The 20,762-nt window shown below is 45.1% G+C and overlaps 1 protein-coding gene across 2 annotated transcripts in view; it reads right to left on the reverse strand.

Moving 5' to 3' along the window:
* GRIN2B (glutamate ionotropic receptor NMDA type subunit 2B) overlaps window positions 1–20,762 on the reverse strand; it is a 205,759-nt gene that overhangs the window by 156,102 nt on the left and 28,895 nt on the right. For both annotated transcript variants that reach the window (XM_076336352.1, XM_076336362.1), the window contains one exon: window positions 12,383–12,811. In XM_076336352.1, the coding sequence (XP_076192467.1) occupies window positions 12,383–12,793 (411 nt within the window). In that variant the 5' untranslated portion in view covers window positions 12,794–12,811. The remainder of the gene's footprint in view (window positions 1–12,382; window positions 12,812–20,762) is intronic.

Here is a 20,762-nt window from a genome sequence, read left to right on the forward strand (position 1 = left end):
ACAAATGCACCATTATCCAACAAGAGCCTCTCTCTCCACTTCCCGAGTGACTGTATCATTTGTTAAGAATCCATTGACCCCTCCTTTTTATCTACAGTACCTTCAGAACAGGATCGTCTTCCTTACGTTTCTCCTGAGCTCACTAGGTGGTTTGTGGGGTTTTCTTTAACTGTCTCTAATAGATAACTAAAAGGTACCGGTAACCATCGGCTCAGTGCGTCCCCTGAAAGAAAGCGTGTACTCTCCTCTCTCAACCTCCTTCAATACTGCACCAGCAATGGGAGACTCCCTGCTCCCCACAAGCTTTCATGAACTGGAAGTGATGGAAACACTGTATTTCCAATGGGGGAAGTCTCAGCAAGAGGAGGCCATCCCCTTCAGAGGGAAAACTCATTTATTTCAAGAGGGTCAGAGCTCCATGCGGCCACTTGCAAGGAAGAACATTTCTGGGGATAGCAATTTTACCTCGCACTCAGCCCCATGCAGGGCATGTGAACCCTATGATTTGGTAGGCTTAAATAGAAGTTAAGACAATAAACCCCTCCCAGATCTCTGACCTTCGATAAATGTGAAGAGCTGGTTAATGCAACACACCGAACATTGAAACTTCAGCTCAAGTAGGTTTGTGTTGGAGGGAGCCCCCATCAGCTGGGAGCCATGAACCCTCACCACACATCCTCACGGGCAGCTCTTCCCCAGCTGAGGTGGCACTTCACGTTGCCCCTGGCCAGGTCCTCACAGGCTCAGCAGCCTCGTCCCTTAGCCCGGGGGGAGTAACCAGCAATGTGCAAGGCTGTCACAAACCTTTCCCCAAGCTTCTCCTCCCCTTACCCACTTGTCCGTGACGTGGTATAGACAACGCTAGATTGTGTTCGGCTGCAGTGAGAGGATCACCAGCTTGACAAGCTGGTGATGCAGAGAACAGTATTAACTGAGTAATTAAATAATTTCTGTAATTACTCTCACACAGCTATAAATAATGTAAGCCCACACATTCTCTCTGGAAGCCACAATAGTGAGAGAAGAGAGTGTGAGGGATGCAAATGAAAAAGGAAAAATAATAATAATAATAAAAACACAACATTTATACAGAACACTGCATTTTCAAAGCACAGCACAAACAATAATTAAGAAATGGGTAGAATGACAGACAGGAGAGGGTGAGAGGAAGGGAAGTGGGAGAAGTGAGAGGAGGGGAAGGGGGGCAGGCATGGGGCAAGATTTGAGACCCAGCAAGGCTGGCAGCCAGGTGGACACGCTACCCAGCCCCATAGCAGTGCCACACCATGTGGCTCTTCAGCCCACACCTCCGTACTGCTGCAGCAAGCCGGGGGGTAAGGACGCAGCTCTGCCTCTGCAGAAAACAAGCAGCAAAGCGAGTGCCCGAGCAGGAGCCAGGACAAAGCACAACACTGCACGAGCACACACCTGGAGGAGCCGGCAGCTCCATCACAGAGCATCCTCCTAACAGCTTTTGTCTGTCCTCTCCAGTGCAGAGGCTTGGCAGTGGCCATGCTGGCCCCGAGCCAGGCAGCTGGCAGCCAGTGAGGGCTGCAGGGGGCTCGCCCCTCCTCCCAGGAGCTTTTCCCTGTCCCCACCAAGCCTGAGGCCCCAGTACAGGGCATGCTGGCTAAGGGGGTACATGGCTGAACCAGTCCCAGGCACGCTTTGGGAGATCTGCTGGCCTTTCCCCAGGGGACGGCACTGATGCCAGTGTCCCCGTCCCCCCCGGCAAGGAGCCATTTCTGACTCCCTTCGTGGCTCAGTGCAGAGCAGGGAGGGGGGCAGCGCTCACAGGGAAAGCATCACTGCCCAATCCCACTGCCCTGTGCCCTGCCTCAGCCCAGGCCCACTCTCCTCACCCAGTTTCCACCTGACAGCTTTCTACCCCCGTTTCACACCCCATGTCCTGTTTGCACAGTGGTTCTGCCACCCCCCACTCACCAGCTCTTGCTCCCGTGGCAAGACAGGCAGCATCACCTGGGCAGGCACATCTCCTCCTCTTTCCTCTCTTTCTCTGCCTTTTCCTATTCCCCATCTCCTGCTTCCCACCTTTTTCCAGCCTCCCTCCCCCTCTCCTTCTTTCAGGATCTCTTCCAGATGCTCCTCCTCTGCATTGACTCATCACACCCTCCGTGCCCCCACACCTCACCCATGCTCCAGCCCAGATCCCCTGCTGCACAGTGCATTTCTCCCAGTTGGATGCCACTGGGAGCCCATAGAAGAGCCCTGGCCCCAGCATGGCCTGTGCAGCCCCCAGGTCCAAGTGCAGTTTTGAAGCACAGCTTACAAGGACAAGATCTCTTTGAGAGATACGTGGCAAACTTCTAAAAAGACTCTGCTGTATATATGTAGTTTCTCATGTTTATAACAAGGCCAAACTTGGGGCAACCTATGCAGTGGTAGCAAAAGCACATTTCTGGTTAATAGTCCTCCCCTGCAAGACACCCTCTCCAGACCTGGGCCCTTGCTCTGAGGACCACTGGTGGTCAAGCAGAACCTTCAGAGGAAAATGTGCCAGTACGTGCAACACGGGTAAATCATGTATCTTCCTGTGCCACATTTTCAGAGAGCGCTGTTTTATTTTCCAAATAAAGAGTGAAATAAATCAATCAGCTTGAGGCATACACCTGGCATAGGAAACTTTGCTCAAACAGTCATAGTCTGGCAAAGTTACAGGAAACCCCCAAGAGGACCTTATAATGGGGAATGCTGGGCAAGCTTACAATAGACAGTACTATCAGCCCTGCATACAATAAGCTCTCCTGCATGCCGCAGCTATTCAACCACTTCTAATGGGGGTTACAGCTTCTCCTCCTGGAGTCCAGATTTTCATATCAAGCATTGTATTTACTTCAGCTAGAAAAATCCATTAATTACTCCCTAGCAATTAGGTAGCTTTTGCCTTTTGTAGAGCTCAAAAGTACTTTACAAAAACATTGTTACGGTGGTCTTGCAAAGGGCAAACTGCTGCAGACAGAAGTTGAGCAACTGTCTTAAAGTCATGTTTTAGAGCAGAGCTGCAATGAGGACTCTGGTCTACCAGACCTGCTTGATTCTGCTGGCACCCTGTAGATCAGTCCTCCTCACTGTGTGTGCCTGCCTTTACTGCTTTTTTCATGCCTACCTTTAGACTCTCTGTCTCCTTCATTCCTTCTTTCCCCTTTCCTCTGAAACATATGTTTATTGTTATTATCAGGAACCTCATAAATACACAGCTAGAAGCTATTGCCAAAGCACAGAGAAAAATTGCCTTGACAGAGTCTTTAGGGTATTTTTTTTCCAGTCACTCTCAGAACTTACTTCAATCAAACCCTCTCTTCCCCCCCCCCCCCCCGCCTTTTTTTTGTCCACAATCCTAGATTCAGGAGAAGTTTTCCTGTCTCTCATCTTGTTTATCCCCTTTCTCCTCCACTCTAGCTATATAACACATTCTCCAGTGTTTAGTTCAGTCCTGCCTGAAAACAGCTGAAGCAACGTGGTTTCCACGCTCTTCCCTAAGGAGACTTGAGCACATCTTAATAAAACTCAGTGTCTGAACTTTTTTCTTAATACACATAGATATCATTTAATTTTATCATTTAACATATCATAATTTATCATTTAATATCTTTTCTCAACTTCATCCTGTTGCTCCTACTTCTACTTCTGGCAGCTACACCAAGCATTATTTTCTCTAATCTTAGTCTACCTCTATCCACTGCGTATATAAATCATACCCTGACTCATTGTTCAGCCAATCTAAAATACGCATGTACAGCTGTTTCAGTCTTTGTTCATATATCAGTTCCTCCAGACCCTTAAAAGAGTCACAGACTACAATTATATCTTTTCCTGTACCCTGTTTTTTTCCAGCCTGTGTATATGTAATTCCCTTAACTTCCTTCTGTGCTGGTTTTGGCTGGGGTAGAGCTAATTTTCTTCACAGTAGCTAGTATGGGGCTGTGTTTTGGATTTGTGCTGAAAACAGTGTTGATAATACAGGGATGTTTTCGTTACTGCTGAGCAGTGCTCACACAGAGTCAAGGCCTTTTCTGCCTCTCACGCCACCCCACCAGCGAGTAGGCTGGGGGGGGCACATGAAGTTGGGAGGGAACACAGCTGGGACAGCTGACCCCAGCTAGCCAAAGGGATATTCCATACCATATGTCGTCATGCTCAGCATATAAAGCTGGGGGAAGAAGAAGGAAGGGGGGGACGTTCCTTGGATGGGGGGGGGGGAGGGGGAACACGACAACACACACGTTCACTGGGACGGAGTGATGGCATTTGTCTTCCCAAGTAACCGTTACACGTGATGGAGCCCTGCTTTCCTGGAGATGGCTGAACACCTGCCTGCCGATGGGAAGTAGGGAATGAATTCCTTGTTTTGCTTTGCTTGCATGCATGCGCGGCTTTTGCTTTAGCTATTAAACTGCCTTTCTGTCAACCCATGAGTTTTCTCACATTTACCCTTCCAATTCTCTCCCCTGTCCCACCGGCGGGGAATGGGTGAGCAGCCGTGTGGTGCTTAGTTGCCAGCTGGGGTTAAACCACGATACCTTCATAATCCATCCCCTCCAAACTTGGTTAATGAGGCACATAAAAGGCAAAGAGAATAAGAGATTCCCTGGAAAGAATTGTTTCTCTCTGTCCCGCGGTTACTGGGGAATAACACGCGGATTTAAAGCAGCAGCATCGGGCAATTTCACACTCCACGTTTTCAATTTCATTTTGAGGCCAGTTTAGGGTAGAGACAAATTTGAGTGTAATTAATTTAGATTTTGTGAGACAAGTAACCGCTTGGGGTTGTAATAAAGGACTGCCTGCTACAGAATGAAGAAACTAATCTCCTTGTCCGGCTGGGGATGGCACAAATTGATTTAATACTTTTGTGTTGGGTTTTTTGTTTTGAAGAAAGGGGTTATAATAATGATTATAAATAACTATGGGTCAGATCTCATCAAGCTCCCAGATTTTCTTTAGATAAGTGCTCGCAGATTTGGAGATCTACCTAAACATCATCAGTGTGAAACTGAAGGTTAGAATCTAGCAAGAACGAACTTTTTCGCAAAAGCCCCATTACTTGCCAGGTCCAAGCTGGGTGGAAATCAACCTTTTCCTCACATAATTTCAACACTTCTATTTCCAATGGCAACACCACATTTAAACATTAGTAGGAAAGAGGTTAATTCAGCTTCTCTTTCCCTCAGGTAGGTTGCAGGGGTTGCTTTCAGAGCTAGGCAAGGAAAGGTCGTCTGTCACTCAAAAGAAAACTTCACTATAACAGAAGAAAACTAATACTCAGTACTCCTGGAATAAGAATTCTATGACCCAAAATAAAGCAGTTTATAAATAGCTACAAAAGGCTGATGTAAAGGAATGAGACTTCAATTTCACTCGGCATTTGTTGTCTGGGACAACTTCTGCTGAGGGAAGGCATCCACACCTCCGTATAGCCTGCTGCTTCTTCCGCATCCTACCCCTGCCCCAGCACTGCCACTGCATAAAAGCACCCCGGGGCACCTTGGCAGGGTGTGAGCCTCACCAGGGTCCCTCCAGGTTTTCCCCAACCCTGTGACACTCAAGCAAAGATGGTGCCTTCAGGCGTCTAAGGCTCTGCATTTCCAAGGCTCAGGGCAGATGTGAAGTTCATCCAGTAGAAATTATTAGGGGGGGAAAAGTGATGGGGATATTTCAAGGAAAGTTACATTTCCATAAGATTTTTTTTTTTTTTTTTTAAAAAAAGGTGAGTTCTTGTTGCCTTTTTTTTTTTTGACGAGGGGGGGAGGGGGAATCAAACTCTCTTTTTTTCTTGAAAACAATAAACACAAAAAAGTGAAGGCCTTGAAATGGAGTTCCTCCCAAGCAAATGGGAGATAAAGTAGAGGGAAATGTTAAAAATTTAAAAAGCAGACTATTTTAATAGGATATTTAATAAAAGAAACCATTCTTTGAAAAGTCTTTTTTTTCATTGAAATAGTATTGACAAGAGTACTTGAGCTCTTGTTCAGAAAATGAGAGCCAAAGTTGAAGGATTTAATGGCCCTGGGGAGAGGTTAAAGCTCTTAAAAGGTCATTTCCAGGTTTCCCAGTATCTGAGTGATTTTAAGTGCTGTAATTTATTTGTAAAGTAATAAAAATTGTTCTAGGGAAATTCTCAGATGTTAATTAAACTCCACAGAAATACGCTACCTATATTCCCTTCCTTTATACGAAAAAATCTAATTTTGTATGGACAGATTAGACACAGATGTAAACATAAATTACGGCTCCACCTGGCCTGTTATTACACGTGTATACTCAAGGGAAAAACAACATTGGCATACAATAGTGGCTTTTATTCTCTATATCTCTGTGACCTACCTTTCTTCTCCCTCCCCAACTTTTGCAGCAGACTTGTAGTTTGAGGACACCTGATATTTAGTTCATCGTTTGTGAGCTACACAGAGCTTTTGTTTGGCAGCAAAAAGGAAACTAAGTATGAAAAGCAAAAGCGTATTAATCATGTCCTCAATAAAATTATTAAAAGCTTGAAGGGAAACTGCTGGGGGTTTTTTATTTTATCTTTTAAAATCAAACTCATCTTTGCTGATCACTAGATTAGTCTAAGAAACATTTAAACTATTACTATCACCAAATGCAGTTTCAGAGAAATGAAAATGCTTTGTAAAGTTACATGAACTGCATATAATTTTGCTTTGGAGGGAAAAAAGGGGATAGAAATCTACTAACAACATTGAAACATACTCTTTCAACGTTTGCAGATCAAAATGTGTCTTTTTTTTTCCCCCTTCTAAGCAGCATTTTGTTTGGAATTTATTTCACTTCAGTTCATCAATTCCATTCAAAGGGAACTTTTTTTTTTTGTTTTTTTTAACTGAATTTCCTTCACACAAGGGCTCTAAAAATTTCAGATGTCATCCCTAATGGAAATGAAACAAATTTACATCCAAAAAAATGAGGTTTGCATTCCCCATGCATCTCTATTATTTAACCTTTGGAAACCTGAGAGTGAAAGTGCTTTCCTTTTAATTACAGATGTTCTGCTTTTAGCAGCACTGTCCCAGTGTCTTTGACTTTGTCCTGGTTTCAGTGTGTATCTAGGTGCTCAGCTTATCCAACTAGTTTTGGCTTCCCTCTACCTGCAGCATCATTTTGCTCCCCTCTGACCGGCAGCTAGTTTTCTTCCCTGGTGCTTCACACCTATTGTCCAAGTTTGCACTTGCTGCCCACCAAAATACCAAACACCACCATTGCTGCACCAGCATGTCCCAGGCATGGAGCAATCACAGCAACCTTCAGCATTGAAAGAGAAAGAGACAACATGTCTTGGAAACCTTGACAGAAAACAAAAAGAAATGGGACAGGGATTTATGAAGTGGGGATGGAAAGGTGGAGGAGAAATTTCAGTTTTGGTGTGAGTGGGGAAAAAAAGAGCAGGTAGTGGAGGGAACAGCAGAAAAGTCAGGTTTATGCTGTGTGAGAAAAGGAAGGAGAATCTGGCCTAGAAAGAATCACGGATTTTAGATTTCAGGTTTTCAGTTTTATGCAGCTTTTATACAGATTTTATTATGGGTGCATCCCAATTTAATAGATCATTCTTTCCTACAATTTTATTTCCATCGTTATGGCTACCCTGCGCAGGCAAGCCCTGGAGAAAATACCAAGGGATGCAGAGACGGAGGAGAATGATTTTCAGCTGGGAAAACATAATCATCCTCTTCTTCCAATATTTTTCCTGGGTGCTGCCTGTGCACCACTGTGTTACTCTAAAGCCGCACAGGACAAGAAGCTTTGGCAAAATAATGTGACTGTGGAGAAATAGCAAGGGACAGTTCCACCAAAAATGATGGTCACCAGCTGTGCTATAAAAGAACCCAAGGCATTTTCTGCTCTTACCTTTTCTGCTTTCATTATCACCAAGTTGACTTTTTCTGTTATTTTAAAAAAAAAAAAAAAAAAATAGTCTATCATTACAAAACAGACCAGTCAGCCAAATGGTGTCATTTTTTAGGCAAGAAGCTAAATCTTCTCCAACACAGTAAGTGTCCTAAATCCGAACAACAATTCCCTCTGCTCTTAAGATACCTATAAATGTACGTGGTTATTGTTTTTTCCTTTTCTGTGACTGCTCCTTTACCTCCTAGTTCTGGACAGAATTAATAGTAGGTAACATTGAAAGTATATCGAAGAAGAGCCCAGCCCAGATTTCCAGTCTCAGATCTGCAAACACAAGATATTGGTTTGTGTGCTTATCTGAACTGAAGCTTGGTTTGCAGCCTTGAAGGTTTCCTTCCACCATCAGCATCCTAACACAGAGCATCCTCATCCGTCAGCTATTTCCACACTGTGATAGGATTGAATTTCTGCTTTCAAAACAACTGGGGAGAAAGGAGAAATTATTTTAAACATTGGAATGGGAGCAGATGTGCTCACCGGTCACAAGTGCATTGCAGTCCTCTGGACAATGCAAACTAATGCTTAAGATCAGGCAACACAAAGCTATAAAAAGAAAGGTCAGTGCGGCAACTTCAGGCAAACTGAAGAGACCAGCAGGCTTCAACAGGCAGAGTTCTTGGATCACAAGAACCTAGCATTGGTGGTGGTGCACGTTTCTCTCCTCTCCATCTCATCTATTCCAGATTAAACACAGATCATCAGTGATCCGTGCTATTCCCTTTCTCATCAGGGGTCCAGGTGAGATGATGCTATACTCCTAGTCTCTTTTCAAGGTGTCAGCACCAAAACAAGGACCAGATGCTTCCTTGTAGGGCTGAAACAGTGCAGCCACTCTTCTACCCTGCCCCACAGCTGCAGGGCTTGCTCCTCCAAGAGGAGCTAACACAGGGGCTATTGGACCCCCTCAGCCATTGCTCCCAGGCCACCCAGCCCCAACCAAATGACTGCTGCAGTTCCCGCTGTTTGGCGTCACTACTGGCACGCTTGTCAGAGACTAAGGGGACTGAACTGGCTATGACAAGATTCTCCCTCGGCAAAGTGGTCCCTCCAGAGCTCGAGTGAGGCACATCATGTGTCTGTGCTTCACCGTTTTCCTGGAACCAAACCCAGATCGCAGTGTGCACACAGATCATTTGGTCATTTTCTTCTGATGCCAAATTAGGCAGAGATTAAGTGTAACACTTACTTTAACAGCTAAACAGGTGGGATTAGAGACATGAGCACTGAGGAGAGAAACAGCAAACACATATGCAAATGATGATACTTATTTTTCAGAGGAAAAAGGCAAAACACTGGAAAAACAAGAAGATATAAACATTGTCTACAAAATCTGATCAAATGCAATATTAAAGAGCATGAGTTTGAACAAAAAAAAAAAAAAATCAGGAAATCCAGATGTTACATTTTCAGCAGCATACCTCCACCTGCTATATTACACCTAGGGCAGGATTCATGGCATTTAACTTGAGGCATCACAAGCAAGTCGGGGTACAGCCTTCTTCAGTAATCAGTGGGGAGACACAGGACTATCCCATGAACATTTCACTACACTCTGATGTGGCTGTGGTGAATTGTCCTCAGGTAGTGCCTCCTTCCCCACTGATTGTAATGATGCCTAGACCTCCAGCCAGCAGGTAGCAAACTTCCAGATGCATGTTAACTGAGATGAAGCCAGCCTATGGTGCACATTTCTGTCTACATATACAGGGGAGAAAGAAAACTGAGGCTTGAAATCCTCTTTTTTTCTTTTTTTTTTGCCTGCCCTTTCGTGTCTCAATTTACCAGCTTCACAGTATATTACAAAGCCCTTTTTACACATGGGCCCAAATTTCCTCCCAGACACACTTATTAAACCCTCATTGAAGGTGAAACAGAATTTCACATGCTACTCCAGGGAGGATTTTTTTGGCATTAACCTCCAGAGAAGAGAGGCTTATCTGTCACACCAAGGCGTTAGTGGTTTGTAGTGTTCTTGAGGTTTGCATTGGCACTACTGATCACAAACACACAGGGAGCATAACAAAGCTATAAGTGCAGGTCTGAACCCGTGAAATGCTGAACAAGTTCAATCACAGCTGACTGCTGTGGGTGTTGAGGGGATGCTGAAAGAAGCAATCCATGCTTGCAGGATCAAACCCCAGCCACACAGCTCATCTGCAAAGAACATGACTAAGAGTCACTAAAAGCAAAGCCTCTGTCAAGGACCTCTGTGGAAAATAGATTGTTTAAGGACTTACCAGGCTGACCAGTATTTTTAGTAGAATATCCATGTATATACTCTCTACCATATTTTAATTCAATTCATCAAATAAATATTATTCATTAAAGATTACACACCTGTGAATCAGAAGCTGTAAAGGTCAGCCTTTTTCAATTTGTTAAAAAAAAAAAAATCTTGTCCTTTCCTAAAACTGCAGATCTTCGTATCTTCGACCTGCTTCTCCTGTCTGCAAAACTACAAAAAAAGGAGTTTGATAAAACAGAGGTCTCCATTCATAAAGCTTCCACCTTTGAGCTCCCTGTGGGCTGCCTGCCCACCAGAACACTCTTTAAAAGCAAGCCAGTGGGGTACACAGGGCAGTCATGGGAGATGCTGCTTTCCCAAGGAGAGACTAGAGATAGGTAGAAAGAAAAATCTTCACAAAGTTCAATAGGCCAAGTTCCTCTTTGAATTACAACAGCATAAATCTGATCTAATCCTGCCAAAGGCAATGGGGCTATGCTGGATTTACACTGCGGGAATCTGAAAACAGAATTTGGCCTGCCATGTTCAAAGTCTCAAGGACCTTTTCCCAGTGCTTCGGAGGTCTGGCATCAGTAACACTTACACTTGTTCAAAGAGAATGTAAAATGCCACCGTAAGTGTGAAATGCAGCACTCAAGTAATGCTTCGGACCTGTTTTACACAGGCATCGATAACCATACAACACAGCAGGCAGGAGAGCATCGAGATGCAGCATTGCTGCCTGACTATCCTCCAAGACAGAAAAGCTTCATTGTGGGTGGAATGAGGCAGAATGACTTTATCACATGTGCAACTATTCAAGTAGAGAGAGAAAAAAATGCCTGTGATTATTTTATTCAAAGACTACTTTAGTTCAAAGGCTGATATGAGAAAAATAACGCTGCATATTAACTGTATGTTATTTGGCAACTGAACGGTTGGTCAAAAAGTGAGAAAATAATTTGTGATTAATTTATTCCTATTTACTCACCTACGATAACCTGCACTGAATTATTTATTTATAAGGTAAATATAGCAGAAAGTGCCTGGATTTCTTAGCCCAGTAGATCTCTTTCTGAGGAAAAGCTGCCACAGTGGCTGGCTTAATTGTCCCCCTTCATTCAGTTAGACCCAATTCTGCCTAGTTAAATGTCTCTGATTCGCTTAAGAGTGACCTGTAAAAGAAAAAGACTGTCGGCTTGTGTCCCTGTTTACTTCTTTGCGATGCACAAAGTGCAGTTAAGAGGGTCTTCTCAGTAAAGGGGTTGGCCCCAACTCTCTCTGGCACCGAGCCTACAGGGAAAAGGGCAGCCCACTTCTCTCGGATATTTCCACTGGCCCACAGCAGCCCAGAGGCCACTGTTAGCCACACTGGCTAGCCAAATGCACACTCAGGTGTGAATTGCTGGGCCCCCTGTTCCTCCCAGGGGGAAGACTTGTATCAGGTCCAGCTGCACCCCATGGAGGCTCCCTTAAGCTGAGAGTTATCAGCTGGCCAAAGATGCTGCTCTTTCTGCACCTTGCCCTGTTCATAAGCAGTGGTGGGAAGGCTTGTTTGTGTAGTAATTCCCCAGAAGATTGTCTGCAGCCTGGGAAAACAGCGAAATGTCAGTGATATGAAGGAGTAAAGTAGCGCAGGGGAAACAAGGACTTAGCTGGACTGGTTCAGACTGGCTAGTTGCTTTAGCTAACACCTATTTAACTTCAGGAGCTAATGAACACTTCTGAGAGAGGATGGCTTTATTAAAGATTCAATTATTTTCCAATTAAGATGTAAGAGCTGTATTAAATGTCCCTGAAAATACCACAGTGTCCTCCAGCTGCATGCAGGAAAAACCCAAGCTAGCATCCTTGGCTCTTCTAAGGTAAAACACAGGCAAAAATAAAACCTTTAAAAAAAAAAAAAATCACAATTGTCAGGGGCTGTTTACCCTGCCTAAGGAAGAAGAAAAGGGCCGATTCTTTTGCAGCTCTCTTCTACCTGCTCCTTTCCCTCCTCGGTTTTTCCCTGTTGCAGATAATTCCACATGATTAATAGGGTCTTCTCAGCAGTGCTACACACAGTTAGCTCTTTTAATCTCTCTTTGAATCTGAGACTCTCTAATGCCCCAACGCTTCAGCCCCATGAGACTACACCTGAGGATTACAGAATAAGATATTTCTTTCTGGTTTAAGTTTCAATCTGCAGGTCTGCGATAGAAGGAAGCTCAAATTTACCTTATCTGCCATGATCATAGAGGAGCCTCCGTGGATGCCCAGGATGGGAGTGAGGGTCTGGGCAGAGATGAAGTCCAGGATCTGGGCAATGGCTTCCTGGTCTGTGTCATCAGCAAATACCACCCCTTGAATCTTCCGGTCTGACATGAGGTCACAGATGCGGGTGATGATGCTCTTGGGATCTGTCTCATTCATGGCCACCAGCTCCACCCGAGGCACCACTGAGAGGTGGTGGAAGTCATCTTTCTCGTGGGCATCTTTGATGGCCACTTCGTCTGAGGTCCCCACCAGGATGACCGCAATGCCAATGCTCGGGTGGCTTTTCTGGGCATGGGCCCCGCTCCCTGTTGTTGCGAGGACTGCCAGCACCAGCCAAAACCTTGGAGAGTAGCACTCCACCCTGGGCCTCATCTTCGGCTCTTACACTCCCTGAGCGAGGAAGAAAAAAAAAGGAAAGGGGAAAAGTAAGAGAAAGGGAAAGTGATTAATTGACAAGTCAATCATGCACTCAGCCTTCAAGGCAGCTCCACTGATATTCCTCAGGGTTAGTACCCTCCTCCCACCAGTCCTTCTTGCCTGATGCCCAGCCCTTTGACTACATTCAGGGCTCTGTTAAAGTTGGGGGGCTCAGACCAGTCCAGCCTCTACTTCAGAGTTTGGAGTCACTTCAGAGAACAGCTGTCAGCAGAAGATGGGATCATGTCATCTCTCAGGTCCCATGTCACTCTGAGACCTGAGTCAAAAGTGATAGAGAATTGTCCTTTGACAGCTGATCAGCTGTCTTTGTGGAACTAATTGGTTCTGTCAAGCCCATGTCTAAGTGCTCACCCTCAACACAAAAGAATTACTGGTGCTTGTAATCAGTTTGGCCTTCTGCTGGAGGTATAGGCAGGGAGGCTGAAGGGACCAGGCAGATAAGGACTCCCTTTTACTTTCTCAGCACAGCCCCTCCAGAATAAAGTGAGGACAAATGGGCAAGGCCATTGGATGTATATGTATGTGTGTATCCATTGCAGACAACCTTCCTACCACCAGGACACACACAGCTCCAGTCTGTAGTACAGTCAGCCATATGGCTTTCACCCATACAAGGTTCATTTCTTTTTAAAAAGCCAGGAATACAAAATTTCCCGGTGATCGTGGCCAAAACTGGATCAGTGTAGTGTAGAGAAGACATTCCCTGCAAGCCCATATGACAGCTATTTTTGCCCAGAAGCAGAAAGCCCCACAGAGCTTACAAAGGTTCACCCTCAGCTACTACAGCCAGAGGTGTTACACTGATCTTTTCCCTGAACATGTCCACTTTATATTGTAATCATAACAGTAGAAATGGAAAAACCCGATGAGGTCATCTCTCCATCCCCTGTCTGAGCAGGACTGTTCCCTGTGGGATTGTTCCTAGCTCTTTCTTTATTCAGTCTCATTTTAATAATAGTTCACATTTCCACAGCACTTTTCATCCTCAAGGCACTTTACAAACACTAACAAATTAATCCCTGCAGCACCTATGCAGCGTAAATATCAGAACCCACCCCTGGTCTGGGGACAAAAACAGAGCAGCATCCCCCTGGCCACCCACCAACCCTGTACAGGGAGGCAGCACTGCTCAGTGTGCCCACCCAGGGCCGTGCTGCTGTCCCAAGGAAATTTCAGGCATTTCAAACTAAAGACGACTCTCCCTCAGTGCAAGAGGTCCTGCTCAGCCATTCATGCCCATAACTCTGTTCTTCAGCAGCCAGGCACACTTGGAATAAATACATCAGCCCTGCGCTGCTTTGCACTATACCTCTGGTCTTGGGGGTCCAGAAACCGGACCTAACATTCACTGCTGCACATACCTCTATCAAATGAACAGAAAGCCACGGCAGCAGGAACAAGACTGGCAAGACTTTGGGTAAACTAGAATTCTGTCCAACAGCCCTACCTAGCACCAGCCACCCCTCATCTTGCCCTGCCCAGGAGAACATGTAGGCTCAGCACCTGCTCCCTCATTGCCATGCTAAGCAGAGAGAACATATCCTGCATTGATATTGCCAGATAAATAAGCAGATAATAAAATAGATAATAAATATGCACCGGAGGAACCAAATCCACTTAGGAGGCTGAAAGGGACCGCAGGTGTGAAGCGCCAATCGATTCTAAACTCTCTGACGGATCCACTTTCTGAGAGATGCTCACAAGGAGAACCAAGAGACTTTGAGAGTTTGGCAAAATGAACAGCTAACTTCATTCTGGCAGGACTGTTATCCTCCAATTACGAGTCACTAAATTAGATTCCTTCACAGTGAAATGCAGTCCCCACTCCTGCAATGCTTTATTAACTTTAATGCACTCTATACGCTCTCTGTCTCTCACTCGCTTGCTCACTCACTTTAATGCTATATTTGTTCTCTTTAAAATATGTCTCCTGCAATCCTTCTGCATAGTCTCACACAGTATATTACACTTGGTTAGGCAATGGCTAGCTGTGATGCCCAAGGAGCACAGTGTAGGTTTTTTCCCAACCTCTCTCCCACTAGGAATACTTTACAGGGCCTTCCAACCCAGGGCTCAGATAGCAGCGATGCAGGAGCTATGCAGGCAATCGTGGCAGCTGTCTGTCTTCATGCCAAAACACAGACTTCTCCCACTGGGAAAATGCCAGCCAAGAAACCCATTCCCTTCTCTTCACCTGCATGAAAGCCAATAAGTCTCTAGCATCTACCGCCAAGCAGCAGCAAAGAGCCCAGATCCTGAAGAGCACTTAGGTGCCAATCTGCTGGGTGTTTAGCTCATGAGATGTGCCCCCGAGGGAGATTTTTCCATTCAACGCAAGATGGAGTTCCTGAGCAGTGCCAGATCCTCAAGCTTTGGCCAGATATGCAGGGAGGAGCTGGGGCTAGGAAGAGGCTAACGCAAAGAGGAGGTCATCAGTGCCTCCACAGCCAACCTGACACCTCCAATTTGGATCCTCAGCCATGAGCTGGTTCAGGCAGAGCAATGCTTAGGTAGCCTATGTTGTACCCAGGAATGTCATAAGGCAGGGGAACTCAAATAAATCATACCTGACCCAGGGCTGGTGGCACCCCATTAGGTGAGGGGTGGCCTCCGCCATTCAGCCCCAGCACACTCCCACAAGGCAGCAGCAGGTTCATAGCTCAGAGTTGAGCTGCTCGAAGACTGCAACAGGGGTGCTCATGGTGCTACAATCCCTTCCCTACCCTCCTTGGGGATGATTTCTGTTCACAAGCAGTAGCCACTATCCATACTTCTGCTCACATGCAAGTGCCGGCTGTTTGAGAAAGGGACAGACGTCCCAGCACCAACCCCACCTCTCTTTCCTCCTCTAGTCTGGCTCACTACAAACCCCTTTTGAATGTGTGCTAGTAGGAGAGGCAGGGGTGAACCAGCACAGACTTCTTATCAGATTAAGGTGACCCCAGAACTATTGTGAAAGTGTGTTTTTGCATACACAGCAGCAAGTTTTATCTATTAATTTCTACACTGTTCAAATGCAGAAGTTTGAGGCACCCAATCAAGGAAGCACTAGAGGCAGCAAGCGGACCTCCTCCTGAGTGGTGTTCTTGTTTCCAGTGAATCTTTGCAAATACACATGGAGAAATTCACAAGCACCTGACAAGGCTGCAGTTGTAAAACAAGGCATTTGCCCTCAGTTGTTTCAAGTAACTTTAACACTGCTAAAGTCTAATTTCACCAGTCAAGAATGATTTAAAAAACGTGCCAGTATATTTTAGGACAAAGTATTTTACACGAGCAGGTTTTTCCCTTGGTGGTGGTGTGGGGCAACACAGCGTTTGGAGTCTTTTCTGTGATTTTGCCAGTCCAAAACAATTTAGCAAATCCCAAACTCCAGTCTGGCAAGTAAAATCCTTTATACATTATTCCACACTATTATATTGTCCCTTACTCCCTGGAAAATAACATATGACAGGGCCATTAGACAAAGTGGTTTTACAGACATATCTATATTTAGGTATAAACATGCCTGTAAAACCATTATATCTCTATAATCTCATTTTACTTACCAATAAAACATATCCACCATTGTAGAGGAATGCAGCATCTACTTAGTGCTGCACAGCAATGTTACACAATCACTGTTAAAATGGGAAGGGAAAGCTAACTCCTCCAACTGAAAATGCAAGAGGAATGTAGGTAGTCAGACAGTAATTATTCAGATTGGAATTCGGCCAGGACCAAAGGTTAGATTGCTTAAAAATGTCATGAGAACCTTATTTGACACTGCATTTTTTACATGGATCAGGTCTAAGATAAGTATTAATAGAAAACTATTAGGCTGCACAGGCAAAATACAGCTCAGCGTTTAGAGATATTTCTGGACGATATTTCAAAATACAGAAAGTACACAAATAGGTCACTGTGCATTCAACCAGTCTAACTGTAAATAAAGTACTACTCGGGCAGTGTACAGCAAAACTAAGCAATCTTCAGGTCAGATAAAGAAACTGAGGCAGAACATGGGCTGGTCCCAGGAGTTTGGTGGCAGTTCTGTCATGTGCCAATAATGGTACCTCCTTCTGCTGCAATTGTGCCAGCTGGGCAGCCTTGCACAATAGCCCCTTGGGAGGGTATTTGCAGGCCCCCCAAAACCCGATTTCCAAGCTCAAGACAGCAAGAGTAAAGGAAGTCCTGTAATACTGCAGTCCCAGACAAAAAGCTGTCTTGAAGGCAACTTTCCTAATTAGGAGGAAGACAATGCTTGGGACAGGAGGCTGAACAGCGTGCACTAGCCACCAGCAAAGGGAACTTTGCAGGGACGTTGGCTCTATAGTGGAGGAAGAAGAGCATCACCTACCTCCAGCCTCCCTCTCCTGTACTTCCCTGGAGGGCCATGGGGAAGTTAATATCCCAGTGCTTTCTGGGCTCTGCTCACTGGGAGCTCTGATGACGTCCCAGCGCTGGTTAGAGGACTTCAAGCCACAGAATCTGAATTCAGCAGCTAATTTTGCATCTGCACCAACTGCAATGCTAATTCCCAGCCCTACTCTCATCCCTGATCACTAGCCCAATTCCAGGACTCACCACCACCCTCAGTCCCACTACTACCTAAAGACAGATGTCCTGCCAGCCCCAGTGTTAGCCATCAGTGTTACTGTACCCTTCAGTATTTGCTCTTCTTTGTCAGCATCTTAATTCACACTGGCTTAATTTCTCAGACAGTTTGAGCAGTATCAGACAATGAATCAAAAAAGCAATCCTTGTGTTTCAGGCCCTAGTTGGGGGTAGGAAGAAATCCATCTCACCTGTGAGATACTCGACAAATCTGGAAGGTGCTTTGAGCCTGGTATCCGACACACCACCAGGGAATAACAAGTGCACTGGAAGAAGCTGTAGGGAAGCTAACATTGCACTAGACATGCTACTGGGCTGTCTGGCAAGGAAATACCTGTATGTCCACACCAAAGAACAACACTATTTCTGTATTTACCAACTGCAGAAGACTAGTGCATATTTAATCTTTTTGTCTACTACACCTGCCTTACAGGTAAACTGCAGGAGCTAAGATGACCCGTGCAAAGAAAGGGGCAGGACTGATTGCAACGCCATAAACTGTTACTCCTAAGAGCTGGGGCTTAAAGCTATGAATGACGCCATAATTTACACCTAAGTTTCTTCAACTCCCTGACTTTTGGCAACACAATTTCAGCTTAGGACAACCTCCCATTCTCATGGTTACTGCCATCTCCCCAATCCAGACACACTGTGTATTGTATACCTCTGAAGAAGCATTCCTCATGTTCTAACACTACTTTAACCATTGTCCTACTGCACCTTCAGCCCAGGTTATTTGTACACTGACAACTCTTGCATTGCCGTTCCCCATATTACTGCTTACCAGGTAGGTGACATAAGTGCCCATAAATCTTCTTCTGGCTCACAGCCCTGTTGTTCCAGGAATTTTGTAAACAGAGACAAAGAAGAAGGGGATGGATCTGGGGCACGATGGATGTGTCTCGGAAGCACCTGCACACACACACATGCTGATAAACAGAATGAATGATGCTGCAAGAAAATCTCCATACTTTCAGAGTAGGAAGATGGCAGAGACTAGAGACATCGGAAAGTGCCATTCACAGAGCAATCCAGCAGCTGGACCAAAATGGTTCATTATGGTGACTCTGAGTAAACACACACACACACACAGGGCATTTCAGTAGTTTTAGATGAAAACTGGTGCAGTTTAGTTTATCTTAACTAGCTTTGAACATCACTTACATTCTTATTCTGATATATATATGTTCCTATGACAGCAGTAGAAACATTTCTCCAAGGCCTTTTGGGCAGGTCTTCTTTCTGTTCTTCACAACTACTCCCTCTCCAACGTGTACCTTTGTCCATGCCTGTAATGCCCCACAGACTCATTTCTATCTAACTTACAAAATGCTGTTTCTTTTTCCTTATTTCTTCCAAGTCAGCCTTTTTCTTTTGGGGTATACATCACACACCCCTAACCAAAGCCTTCAAAGCCCTTGGAGCTCTCTCATTACCTCGCTGTTAGCTTTCCTTCTATGGGTACTGGGAGGAAAGCAGCACATATGTTTAATTCTATTCTCTATTTATTTTCTTTCAAGCTGTTCTTTCTTTATTAAACCAGGTACAAACTCCTCCCTGGCTTGGGTAGCATCAGATTCATCCTATATATCACATATTCATTCCTCCCCATCTCTGATGGCTTTTTTGGTTTGCCTGTGTCTATCTAACAGGTCTGTCCAAGGATAAGGTGGAAAAAGTGCTTCCCCTTTTTCTGCCCCACGCAAAGGAGAAGAGCAATTCTCTCCCTATACTTAAGGCAGTACAAAGAATGCTTTGATCATCAATTAGACCCATATCATTCCCAACGGATGAAGAACCATGTCTCATTATTGTAAGCTTGCCCAAGGGTAAGTTCCCAGTGTCCTTCCCACTTCCTCCCACCCACATATTTTACATATCACGGGCAATAGCTGATACAGCCATAGACTGCAAGCTTCTGTTGAGACCAACACCAAGTGATTCATGGAAATTACAAATTAAAATCCTCTGCTTAATAGTCTTGCCCCTCCCCCAGACACTTCAGGATTGCTGTCTACAGCATCTGCTTTAGCACACTACCTGCTCTGAAATGACTCAAACAATAGGATTACCACTGCTAGAAGATGGCTCCAAGGCTCACATTTAAAAACGTTTCCCTAAACTCAGCCTAAATTTTCGCTTTGCTCAGCTATCCTGTTACTTTAATAATATCTCCTTCATTCAGCCTAAACAATTTCTCCCTCTCGACTCACCGTTTCCACCCTGAAAATGCTTGTAGATGGTTATCTGATCACCCCTTGGGACTTTCCTCTGCTGCAGCAGAAGTTCAGCTGTGTTCATCCCTCCTTGTAAGTTGAGTCCCCTTGGGTCTTCGGCAGGATGAGTGAGGGAGGATGAAGGTAACGACTGGGCAAGGGAAAGCAGAAGCGAGTCTGACCTGCTTTACCCAGGCTGGCACACACGTGCAGAGCTGTGGGAGTCAGTGTCACACACACAAAAGCCATTAAGCAAGACAGCAGGTCAGTCTGGCATTGCCCAGTGCCAACTTCTAAATGCCAGGGCATAGAGGCTTGGCACGGCCATCACTCTCTGCGAGCCTGGCTTGCAGAGCCGGGCCGAAGCCACCATTCCCCTGCCAGCATCTCACCCCCACCCAGCATACCACTTGGACAAGTTTAGAGGGATGAGACAGGCCCTCCCTGCCAGAGACTGAAATATCCTCACCACCTGGAGGGTTCAGTTGCCACAGCTGTCGCTCCGTGCATGCTCCATTTGAAACAAGGGTTTCAAAGCTTACGAGACGTGCACCATTTCCCACTTCTGACTGTCATCTGCCCCATCTCAGAACTGGATCCAGGCTCAGAGGGAAATCATCCAAAGCAAGGGATGTGTTACTGTGTGCACGTGGCCCCTCTAAAGGGATTTCAGCATGGTTGAAAGCAGCTTTGCCTCCTGAAGTGCATGGCTAGGTTTAACAGGCAGCAGAACGCTGCACCAGAGCAACACCAGTTTTGCCAGTTAAATCAAACTGGAACAATGTGGTAATCCATGCTGTAATCCCTTCCTTCCTTTCTTAATTCTCCACTTCCAGATTTCACTTCCAAGCAAGAATGACCAGCACATTAATAACATGAGGACTTTAAAGACTGATTTCCAAAAGCTAGGGATTTAAATACCTCTGATCCATTAATATCCATGAGAAACGCATGTTTAACTTCAGTTGGATGGTTTGGAGAAGCACATCCCCTGCATTTCTCATTATTTGCTGTACTAATTTGAGGTTTTCTATTCAACCTTAATCAACTCTGCATTTTGTGCATTGGCAGATTGTTATATTGAATTTCAA

This window comes from Aptenodytes patagonicus, chromosome 1 (genome assembly GCF_965638725.1).
Source record: "Aptenodytes patagonicus chromosome 1, bAptPat1.pri.cur, whole genome shotgun sequence".
Classification (NCBI taxonomy): Eukaryota; Metazoa; Chordata; class Aves; order Sphenisciformes; family Spheniscidae; genus Aptenodytes; species Aptenodytes patagonicus.